The sequence below is a fragment of the Nematostella vectensis genome, chromosome 7 (assembly GCF_932526225.1).
Source record: "Nematostella vectensis chromosome 7, jaNemVect1.1, whole genome shotgun sequence".
Taxonomy (NCBI): Eukaryota; Metazoa; Cnidaria; class Anthozoa; order Actiniaria; family Edwardsiidae; genus Nematostella; species Nematostella vectensis.
In genome coordinates, this window is record NC_064040.1 from 17,781,994 (window position 1) to 17,794,494 (window position 12,501).

Below are 12,501 nucleotides of genomic sequence, written 5' to 3' on the forward strand. Positions count from 1 at the left end.
CCACCCGTCAGGTAGTTTCGTTCGACCCGTCAGGTAGATACGGACTACCTGTCAGGTAGATACGGACCACCCGTCGGGTAGATACAGGCCATTCGTCAGGTAGATACGGAACACCCGTCAGGTAGATACGGACCACCCGTCAGGCAGATTTGGACCACCCGTCAGGTAGATACGGACTACCTGTCAGGTAGATACGGACTATCTGTCAGGTAGATACGGACCACCCGTCAGGTATCTATGTAATTGTATCTAATCGTAAGGCAGTAAGGGGGCTGGGGAGCTTACTCGAATTCCTAAAAAGCCCGTGTTAAAAAAAATCCTAAAACCTAAGCTATCGTGATAGCATTTGCGGACGCATTTGCGTTTTTTTCATGGTGGATGCTTCCCCACATTGGTATTTTACAATGTTGACAAAATAGCGGCTGACACAGACTCTTTAAAAGTACGCAAATGGTACACATGATCACCATCGACAATAACATAATGTGACGGTGGCCCTATCTAAGGGGAGTTATATTTTTATTGTATTTTACGAAATTTGATGTCTTGCCTGCCCAAGTAAACTGTAATTACAAACCTCTCGTGTCTAATTATCTCATTGGTAATGTCGAGGTTGTTGTTGTCAAGGGCAACGTCCAACGCGTTCCATCCACTCGACGTCTCGGCAGCGATGTCAGCCCCTGAGTCCAGTAAGGTACGGAACACCTCCAGGCGACCGAAGTAAGCCGCCGATATTAGTGGGGTCTTCTACAAATGGATTTAATATAAGTTTATGTTTCTATTCAAACTGCAAGGATGAGCTGAATATGACTATTGTGAGTATAGTTATTCTGAGGATAATGATGACGTCAAAACGAAGTCGACAGCAGTGATGATAGGGTGTTAGATCTCTTAAAATTACCCTGTTTTTGTCTCGAGCCTCCAGGTCGGCATCATACTCCAAGAGCACTTTTACAGTTAAGGGACATCCAACGGATGCCACGTAGAACAACGGTGTCAATCTCTCATCATCCCTGGGACATAGGTAGATTCAAAAGATGCCATTTAGTGCCACACGGAACAACGGTGTCAATCTTTCCTAATCGCTGGGATTTAAAAGATGCCTTTTAGTGGTTTCACTATATCACAAACACATTTGCACCAGACATGGTTTACAAACAGCGCTTAGAACATTCTTTAAAAAGGATTGCTTCTTATGGCTCATTATACTCTTTACAACTTCATGCAACAATCAAACGAGGGGTTTGACCAGCTGCCCGTGTTACCGATTTTTTAAGCTTTCTCAGAAACAATTTTTTATTTGTTTATAAAATCAAACCAGTTCTCAATCGTCCCCGCCTCCCCCAAAAATAGAACTCATAGGGGCAAGTTTTCTTTATTTATTTATTTAGTCCCCTTGAGGTATTGTTCTACCTGTAATCGACCTCTGCGCCTTTTTCAAGCAGAAGTCTACACGCTTCAGTACGTGCTGCAGCTGCGGCGATGTGCAGAGCGGTGAGTGATCGATTATCGACCTCATTGATGGTCTCGGGATTTGCTTGCAATAGAATACTGATATTATCCAGCATCCCTTGTCTTTGGTAATAATAAAAAATATGTTAATATATCAATTTGTTTGCACTGGAATACTAATGCCATTCAGCATACCTCAGCGATACTAGAACCTACTCTACCGCGTGGTGGTTCATAGGATACTAATACTCACCCTGAAACGTGGTGGATCATGGGATACTAGTACTCACCTTGCCGCGTGGTGGATCATGGGATACTAGAACCTACTCTACCGCGTGGTGGTTCATAGGATACTAGTACTCACCCTGAAACGTGGTGGATCATGGGATACTAGTACTCACCTTGCAGCGTGGTGGATCATGGGATACTAGTACTCATTCAGCCGCGTGGTGGATAATGGGATACTAGTTCTTACCCTGCCGCCTAGTGGATCATGGGATACTAGTTCTCACCTTGCCGCGTGGTGGATCACGGAATACTAGTACTCATTCCGCCGCGTGGTGGATAATGGGATACTAGTTCTTACCCTGCCGCCTAGTGGATCATGGGATACTAGTACTCATTCCGCCGCGTGGTGGATCATGGGATACTAGTTCTCACCCTGCTGCCTAGTGGATCATGGGATACTCGAACTCGATCTGCCGAGTGGTGGATCATGGGATCTTATTACTCACTCTGCCGCATGGTGAAGCGGAAGTCTCTCATCAAAGTCTACCGCTAAGACATTAGCGCCGGATTCTATCAGAAGTTGTATAATCTGCGGATGTGCAAGAGAGGTTCATATCATTCGAACGCTGTAATTATCCACCACGTGGCAATGTGACCACGTGCCTTCCGATTTTTTTTTTATCTTACTTGAAGAGATTCCCTGAAATGACTACCTGGCTGGTTATTGGTTACATGACCACATTATCTTTCCGAATTCTCCTGATTCCTTTGTATTCTCCCTGAATGCTTTGTATCCTCCCTGAATCATATATTTGTTTTATTTATTTACCATAATAATAATAATAATAATTGTTATCATATACATATAATCTTATTACTGAATCCTGAATCCTTTGTATCCAGCCTGAATCCTTTGTATCCACCCTGAATCCTTTATATTCACCCTGCATCCTTTGTATCCACCCTGAATCATTTATATCCAGCCTAAATCATTTATATCCACCCTGAATCCTTTGTATCCACCCTGAATCATTTATATCCACCCTGCATCCTTTGTATCCACCCTGAATCCTTTATATCCACCCTAAATCCTTTATATCCACCCTGAATCCTTTGTATCTACCCTGAATCCTTTATATCCACCCTTAATCCTTTATATCCACCCTGAATCCTTTGTTTCCACCCTGAATCCTTAATATCCACCCTGAATCCTTTGTATCCACCCTGAATCCTTTGTATTCACCCTGCATCCTTTATATTCACCCTGCATCCTTTGTATCTACCCTGAATCCTTTATATCCACCCTGAATCCGTTGTATCCACCTTGAATCCTTTATATCCACCCTGAATCCTTTGTTTCCACCCTGAATCCTTAAAATCCACCCTGAATCCTTTGTATCCACCCTGAATCCTTTATATCCTTCCTGAATCCTTTATATCCACCCTGAATCCTTTCTATCCTCCCTGACTCCTTTATATCCTTCCTGAATCCTTTGTATTCTCCCTGAATCCTTTGTATTCACCCTGAATCCTCTATATCCACCCTGATTTCTTTATATCCACCCTGAATTCTTTATATCCTCCCTGAATCCTTCATATCCACCCTGAATCCTTTATATCCACCCTGAATCCTTTGTATCCACCCTGAATCCTTTAAATCCACCCTGAATCCTTTGTTTCCACCCTGAATCCTTTATATCCACCCTGAATCCTTTATATCCTCCCTGAATCCTTTATATCCTTCCTGAATCCTTTGTATCCTCCCTGAATCCTTTATATCCACCCTGAATCCTTTATATACTCCCTGAATCCTTTATATCCTCCCTGATTCCTTTATATTCACCCTGAATCCTTTATATCCTCCCTGAATCCTTTATATCCTTCCTGAATCCTTTGTATCCTCCCTGAATCCTTTGTATCCTTCCGATTCCCCTAGAAGAGAGAATTGACCGTTCACCTACACACAACCATCACCTACATACACTCACTGCCTGTCCGCCTTGTGTCTTGGGATTTTCTCATTTGATACATCACCTACACACGACCATTACCTTTCCGCCTTGGCATCTGATCACCGCGTAGTGTAGCGGGGTTTTCCCGTAGCTGTCCTTGGAGTTGATGATACTCTTACCACCATTCTAAAAACACGGTCGACATTCTTATCACGAAATACTACAATCCAATGATAATGATAATAAAGAAGATGATGATAAAGAAGGCGGTGATTCTGTCATTTCTTACCCTAAGGATGATCTCCACCGTCCTGAAATCCGAGCACGCCGCCGCCACATGCAAACACGTGCGCCAGTGCATGTCCTGATAGTCCGTAGGCGCCCCTCGAGAGAAAAGGAACCTACAACACAAGTATTATACTAGCTAAACAACTTCGACTGAATAACATTCCTTAGCTTTTGTATAGCATAGAAAAACTGTCCTTAGATTAGGTGCATAGAATAACTCTCCTTCGCTTGAGTCAAGCATATGATAATTCTACTCAGCTTGGGTCTAGAATAGAATAACTTTCCTTAGTCTGAATATAATCCACTTATTATTGAGATACTGCGAAGGCTATGTTGCTGACCGTTGTTATCATATGCGTTTGTTCATTGATCATTTATTTTCTACATTCTTGGAGATGTTAACCGTAGGAGGCAATGGACTGGGACTCAAGCCTCAATAGGTCAGGGGCAAAATAAAGAGATTAAAAAAATATGCATAAGGCTGAACATCCATAAAAAAATAATAAATATTAAAAGCTAATAAGCTGAAGAAATGTTGCTTGCCTGTATATTGGGCAAATAATGCGCCCTGTGCGAATGTCGTCTAGACTGAAAATTTCTAGAAATGTCCTCAAGCGGAACATGAAGTGGGAAGTCCGTTCAGACATTCTAATGTGCAGGTGGAGGGTTAACAAGTCAGGGCAAATACGTACAGAATACTATTCGCGGATGGTGGAGGTTCGCGTATCGATTAGGCAAATGTCAAGTCATGTTGCACCTCGACGAGTGCGAAAAATTGAAAATTGGATGTTGTTAGAGATATCAAGGTGAATCTCGCCTTTAATGCACCGATGGACGAAAAGCAGGACAATGTATTTAAGGAGTATTTAAGCTAAATGGTAGAAGATGAATATTTGGAAGGCGCTATCTGTAGTCTAGCTTCAATACATGGACATGTAACTTGTGTCTCTCTTGTGAGCTCTCTCTTGAGAGAGATTAACATAGACAAGGTGAGATCTCACTAGAGTATTTTCTGTAGATCAAGGGGGCCTATGTCATGTATTGTGTCATCCTCTGTTATTGGGGCTTTGCCCTGTATGGTGTTATCCTTTGGCCTATGCCATGTATGTTGTCATCATTTGTTATTGTGGCTATGCCCTGTAACCCTTTCTCCAGTCGAATCATGTTAATAAAAAGTGATTGGAACAAAAACAACGAAAACGTTGGCGAGCTTAACTACAGTCCCCATGTTCGAACAGCGCAAACGTCTTGCCAATTTTTCGCCTAATTGGTGTTGTTTGCACAGGGCCAAATGGAACACCGAGTGTTGTTTGCAAGCGGCATAATGGAGCACCGAGTGTTGTTTGCACGGGGCCTAGTGGGACACCGAGTGCTGTTTGCACGGGGCCTAGTGGAACACCGAGTGTTGTTTGCACGGGGCCTAGTGGGATACCGAGTGCTGTTTGAACGGGGCCTAGTGGAACACCAAGTGTTGTTTGCACGGGGCCTTATGGAACACCGAGTGCTGTTTGCACGGGGCCTCATGGAACACCGAGTGTTGTTTGCACTGGGCCTAATGGAGCACCGAGTGTTGTTTGCACGGGGCATAATTGAGCACCGAGTGTTGTTTGCACGGGGCATAATTGAGCACCGAGTGTTGTTTGCACGGGGCCTAATGGAACACCTAGTGCTGTTTGCACGGGACCTAATGGAGCACCGAGTGTTTGAAAGGGCCCTAATGATGATGCACCGAGTGTTGTTTAGAGCACGGAGTGTTTTACTTACTCTATGGTCTTGTGGTGACATCGCTCAACTGCGCATAGCAGTGGGGTGGGGGTCAGTTTGCCGTCAGGGCACATAAGAGGAGCTCCCTGTGGTTAGAGGTGCTAATCAGTAATATAAACTTAATAATAATCATCATTATCGTCATTATCATCATTATCATCTTCATCATAAACATCATCATCATCATCATCGTCATCTACCATTATCATATTTATCTATATTGTTATCAATACTATATAAACAGAATGTAAAGGTTTTCTTTTTAATAACAATGATTGCTATAAATAGGTTATTTATAATAATATTTATATTGCTGATATTGAAAATAGATTTTTAGACATTATTATTATGTCTTATTTGTAAATTCATAAACATTACTGGATACTACATTAGAGATCTATGTACTGGATTAGGTCTTTACAAAATTGAAAAGGCATCTGTTTATAAAACAACGCTTAAAGCGCTCAGTATGTACACGAGGCAGAATGTAGTTATGGCTTTTAGCTCTCCTATTCCTTTGAGGGGGCAATAAATCGTGGAGTGGATGGTTGCTATTCCCAGTAATCTTGACCCAGAGACTTATGTCTTTCTCAGAGATGAGATCAGCAATGGAAAAGCACTCGCTAGTGTAACCATATCGAAAAGCTCTTTTGCAAAACTTATCTATACGTGAGAGATACTTAGTATGGTGGGCAGAGGCCCAGACCTCCATTGCGTAGGTAAAAAGTGACATTATAAGACTATTAAAAAGCACCGTGAAGACCCTAAGAATATACAATCTGGAACTAGCTTTCGACAAAATGTTTTCAAATTGAGTGTCCCAATTACATGGATCCTCATGGATCGTGATACCTAACAATTTCAGTTCATTCTTTCTAACTATAACCTCAATGGAATCTGGAATAGGCTTCCTAGTTTTACCTTTTACTACTATCTCGAAGGTCTTTTTCATGTTCAACTCCATTCGGTTATCCACCGCCCAGCGCTTGATGTTGGTAACTTCCTCCAGCGATGAATCTATCGTGTCTGAGCCAGATATCACAGGCGTACTTATTGTGATGTCATCCGCATATTTGATTAATAGAGAGCTGGCGCTAGCGGGCTGAATGTCATTTAGCATGATAGAGAATAGCAACGGTCCTAGCACCGTCCCTTGGGGGACTCCTCTGCTGATTCCAAGGAAACTGGTAGCCATCCCATCATTCACAACTCGCTGCTAACGATCGTGTGTTAGCGCGTCGGCCTCTTACCGCTGTGGCCCAGGTTCGGATCCTGGCTCAAACTGGGGATTTTTCCGGGTTTCCTGCCTTGAACCGAATTTGTCACAAGTGAGTTGAAGTTATTCTCCCGTGTTTCCAGTCTTCTTGGATAAGGACACTAAACCAGAGGTCCCGTCTCTTCAAGCTGCACTACATTAACCTGAACCGAAGGGACGTAAAAGAACCACTGGGGACGCAATAAACCCTCTGGCAGTGACCACCCCCAGTGACAGTGCTTACTAACCGAGGTTACACTTGAGTTGGAGCCGTGCTCTGTTGTGTCAACCTTACCGCTATTTCATATGTGTAATAGTGGTAGAAGCCTTATAAATCAAGCTAATTATCCAGTTCTTAATGTAAGGGTGGATGTCGTATTTTGCCAGCTTATTACAGAGAATATGGTGAGGGACAGTGTCGAAGGCCTTGCTAAAATCAAATGGCTCTAAAAAATCTGCATCGTTGTCTAACTGCTTGAGCCAAAAGTGTTGGCATTTGATCAGTGCCATTGTTGTGTTATGGCCTTTCTTGTAAGCAAATTGGTCCGGGCCAATTTCCGACTTAAGAGTGGAACAGAGTTCGTTTCTGCAGACAAGACGCTCGAAAATCCTCATGATGATATTAGTTAGTGAGATTGGTCTGAGCTGACTACACTCTGTCAGAGGAGATTCATTAGGGATGGGCGAAATGCTCGCTAACTTCCAAGCCATTGGGACAGTTTGTTGTTTGAGTGAACAGTTGAAGATATTTGTGACAACAGGTGCAAGATGGTGAGCCCCGCCAGAGCCAGTACGGAAATTGATCAGGCCCTGAGGCAGTTCGTTTCTGTTTCTGTGATAACTTATTACATCGCTCTCACTTACTGCTGGGATTCGGGTGCCTTCCGGTATCTCCCTGCGCACGGGGACAACATATGCCTTATCAGTATTGGTGGCTTGAAAATGTGAGTTGATGATGTCGGGTGGAATCACCGAGCTGATGGGCGTTCCCTGTGTCTTCCGGCCAGTTATTCTATTGGCTGTCTACCACCATTCTTTCGAACCACATTTGTGTTCCTTATGAACAGCTTCCACCTGATTTCTCCGAATGATAATGTTGATACATTCTTGGCGCCTCAGAATCTCAGCACGGGTTCCTTTATTCGCGATTCTGTTCCTGATGTTACAAAGGTGTCTAACCAGGGGGGACATATAAGGTGGGTCTCTGGATGAGACTTTGACCCGAATGAGCGGAAAACATTCATTGAACATCGATCACAGGCTCGCATTTAGCAGCTCCACACTCTCCTCTAGGTTAGCAAGATTGTTAATAGGACTCCAAATGGACTCAAAATCATCCGTGACCTTGATAACTTCCATCTTCAAGTTATTTCTACATATAATAGCAACTCCTCCTCCAATCCGCATCCCAGGTCGGTCTTTCCTGACCATCACGTAGCCATCAGGGCGAATCAAGTGAGACAAAATTTTCATGTTGAGCCACGATTCCGAAACAAAACAAATGTCGATGTTATTGCTGTTTAGCTCCGCGAACAAGGCAGGGGCCGCATCCACTTTCGCCAGAGAACGAGCGTTAAGCACCATACCATAACCTTTGGGGCGGTTGCAAACTTTACGATTTTTACTGCAGTGAGTGTGCGGGATTGATTTCGATTCTTCGCGTGACGCTCTCGTGGCTCGCGATAGGAAATTACAGTAGGAATATTATGCAAATCCGGGGCAGAGCACCTTGGTGAGGTTGCAGGTGTGGAGTTTGACGAGTCTGTTGTTTCCAACACAGGGTTACCAATGTGGCTCATACAGTTTTGTCGTTTGCCACTCCGCTTTGATCTAAACTTTCTCCGTATCCCTAAGTCTCCTAGTTCCTTGAACAACTCTTCAGGTATCCGTTGTTTATGCTGGCGTTTCCCGATGGATGTTAAGCTGGAGGGGCTATATTGAAGCCGTGCTGAAACTTGTGAGAAAGTTGGTCCGGTGTCATTTCCAACATGGCCGCCTCGAATTCCAGTAGGTGGGACGAATTGACGTTCTCCCGATCTCCAGCAGCTAACAAATTGGTATAAACTGTACAGGGCTATAAGCCAGGGTGTCCAGTTGAAGTTTGACGACCACATTATCTCGGATATATGTCAGCTATGACTGTATATGGACAAGGTATTAACAGACATTACAAAATCGTGGCAGCCATTACGGCGCCTCTGACCAAGTTTTGCTGGACGTATTTCCTGAGAACTCTACCGGATAAATAGGATTTATTATGATGTGACGTAAACGACACTAGAAGAGCACGCGCAAGAGGTCAAGAGAGCCTGAAGTCAAGGTTTGAGAAAGCAAAGATCTCTCTTACTTAACAGCTGTTGACCTTGCTACTCAGAAAGGCACGTCAAACTTGGTTAGGGTCCTGTCAATAGGAGAAATGAACTTCGACCTTATTGAAAGAGAATTTAGAGACTCAGTAGGACTAAGATATGACTAGGAAATCCCACTATCTATCTGTATTTGTGAGGAAATATTCAGCGCAGATCACGCAATGATACGAAAAAGTGGCTAAGTCCAGTGCGTAAAGAGGTCCATAGGTGCCTTTATCATAAAATATCAGTTTTTTTTTCTGATTCTAGCTTCAATCCATCTATAAACAACTTTAAAACAGAAGCTGAGATAATGTCAAAGGATTCAAAACGGTTCAAGGCTTAACCCATGGGTTAAGCTACAAACATCCCAATAACAAACCACAGTGGGCGAAAAACATTGAGATACAAAAGCTTAAGAACAGTAACATACCTTCCTAACTAATAATACAGAAAAAAGCAAAAAAGTAATTTTCATCCCTTCTCTAAAAGTATATTTCTAAGGAAAAATAGTTTGTAGGGACTTTCTTTTAATATCCACTCACTCTTTGTAGCTTGAAGCAGTCTTTAAATCCTTGATCCATGAGTTCACCTTTTTCATGAAAGCCTTCCAAGCTACATGGCTTGGTCTGGTGTATTTCATTAACAATTGTACAAGGGCTTAGAGTACCTGTTAAATCGCCTGACTGGAATCTATGTTTTCTCTATTTTTATTATTCTGGTTTACTTTTACTTAAAAAGTTTTCTTTTTACTATTCCAAGTAATTATACATCTTTCCTTGGTAACCGTCGCCCTCTTCTACGCAAAGCAATTTGCATATTTAAATTAGTGCCCTGGTGGTATGCAATTCAAAACTACAAAAGCAAACCACAAGTGTTCCAATCACTCTACTCTGGGCCGCTTATCGATCTAAACCAGCTAGCGACCCACCCACCCATCAAGCAAGACGGGCATTGGAGTATAAACCTCTGATTTTGGGCTTGTCCCAAGCCAGAGCGATTATTTACATATCATGAATAACAATTGGGCTAGGGCATAATTTTATACTATAAATCTCATTGATGTTACAAATCAAACAATTGAAAAGTTTACAGTTCAGCCACAGCCACAGCCACTTCAAGATTTGTCTAATCTTCATAGTCGCTTTCAATAACAACTCTTCGCATTATTTCTTGGTAAATGGTCACCGGGCCATTGTAGATATTAAAGCTGCACCCCGAGAAAAGAAAGCTGACACGTTGGGGATCCGTGTAAGAGCAGCATGAGACACAAACTGCTGACCAGGACGAACCATGGTTGTAGTAGCTGTTGTAGAGCGATCTGGTTATAAACACGGCAGTGGACGACAGTAATACCCTATTCACACCAAAAAGTTAAACATGTTTAAAGGTTGTTTAACTAAACGTGTTTTGGACCGTTCACACCGCGTGCTCTCCCAACTAAACAGGTCTTAAACGTGTTTAAACTAAACTACCTCGCGAGGTAGTTTAAACCGTGTGTAACCAAGACGGCGGCCAAAATGAGTGCACGAAGAGGGGGCGGACGTGGGAGCACGAGGAGACCCTTTTATTGAGAAAGTGGGAGAAATTGTTGTTGCGCGCATTTTTTACCCGCAAGGCAGGGGAACGTCTTTTTTTAATCACGAAATGGAGGCTGCTCATCACGCAAGCCAAAACTAGTTTAAGTTTTAGTGTGAACGCCATCATATTAAAACAAGGTTAGTGTAAACTCAGTTTCAGTTAAACCGTGTTTAGTTAAACTGGTTTACTTTGTGTGAATGGGGTATAAGTGTCAGGGACAACGCCCTTTGATTTCGTTTCGCCGGCTGTCATGTAAAATTGGAGTTTTTCCGTCGACTAATGCAAGCTCAGCTGTGCGACACAATTCTCGGGGATATTGCCATAGAGTAAAGGAGAAATGCATGTCTTCCGGACTAAAGGGTTTGACACTCCGACAGTTTATTTAATTCCAGTCTAGTCAGCGGCGACTAAAATATATTTACCAGTATTTTTTTTCCGAGCGGGGATTTCTTATACTAGCCTGGTTGGTTTTTCGTGCGTTGGTGATTGACCGCAAAAAAAAAAAAAAAAAAAAAAAAAAAAAAAAAAAACGACAAATCTGGACCATTCATCTCGTTCAGCGTTTGTGCTGCAAACATTTTGAAATACTTCACAACACACCTGTCCCCCCAGTAGCATATATCACCGGCTTGAACGCTCTCTGGTGGCCTTGTTCTTGTTTCGTGCGTATTTTTGTGCCTTGTTCATTGAGCTTAACGAACATATCTTCGCTGTTATTTGTGGCCTTCAGCTCTACATCAGCCCAGCACAGTTTTCTGCATTCCTCTTTTGCACGAAAACCGAAGTGCAGCGACAGAAACCAAGAGTCCTTGTTTGTTTCTTTCGTTTCCTCAGGGTAATAAAATTTTCTAGGAGAATGGTCTTATTCGTCGCTCATGCCTTTTTTTCTTTCTTTTTTTGGGGCGTTTTTATGATATGAAAAATTCGCAGCGTATGAATTTATCAACAAAGCCGCCAAAATCTGCGTCGGACCGATTGCCCTGGTAATCGGTCTGAGATGGGAAAATCTCGCCCGCTAAATCAGCCAATCAGAGCGCGCGTACGACCTTAGCCTTAGATATTCTAATTGTTATAGTTATCGTTAATCTTATTATTCTTACTATTATTTCATAAAAAAAATTGTTGACCTGATCGAGCAGATGCTCCACTATGTCCACGTGACCTTCTAAGGAAGCTCTGAAGGAAAGAAAAGAAAGAAATAAGATCACGCAATCAAATTTGTTGATCCGACTTGTTTGACAAGTTCAGTAGGCTATGGAACACCTTTAAGCAGCAATTCAAACTAGATTAAATAACGGTTAAATTTTATCCATCCTAAAAATCTTGATCATTTTATTTTACATCACATCATAAAGAAAACATTTTTATGTTAAAACCCTATAATGCAATTCTTCTATAGATATATACCAATAAATATGAATTCCAAGAAAGTATGCTATGGATAATTTGTGCTAACCTCAGTATAGCTGTCATTCCGTCTCCATCTTCGCAGTCGTACTTAGCCCCCTTTAGGATTAGTAGCTTTACAATGCAAAGGTTACCCGCAATAGCGGCAAGGTGGAGAGGGGTCTGGAGCGAGGAGTTCCATACAGACCAGCTGGCGCCGGCATCCATACAGGTCTTGACGCACTAA

General features: G+C 42.5%; 1 protein-coding gene across 2 annotated transcripts in view; it reads right to left on the bottom strand.

Annotated features, from left to right (window-relative positions):
- Positions 1-12,501, bottom strand: part of LOC5510729 (transient receptor potential cation channel subfamily A member 1) — a 41,815-nt gene that overhangs the window by 28,628 nt on the left and 686 nt on the right. For both annotated transcript variants that reach the window (XM_048730414.1, XM_032379885.2), the window contains exons 3-11: positions 12,325-12,497; positions 11,996-12,044; positions 5,685-5,770; positions 3,922-4,033; positions 3,732-3,818; positions 2,187-2,269; positions 1,414-1,575; positions 902-1,013; positions 578-747 (exon numbers count right to left, since the gene is read on the bottom strand). In XM_048730414.1, the coding sequence (XP_048586371.1) occupies positions 578-747; positions 902-1,013; positions 1,414-1,575; positions 2,187-2,269; positions 3,732-3,818; positions 3,922-4,033; positions 5,685-5,770; positions 11,996-12,044; positions 12,325-12,482 (1,019 nt within the window). In that variant the 5' untranslated portion in view covers positions 12,483-12,497. The remainder of the gene's footprint in view (positions 1-577; positions 748-901; positions 1,014-1,413; positions 1,576-2,186; positions 2,270-3,731; positions 3,819-3,921; positions 4,034-5,684; positions 5,771-11,995; positions 12,045-12,324; positions 12,498-12,501) is intronic.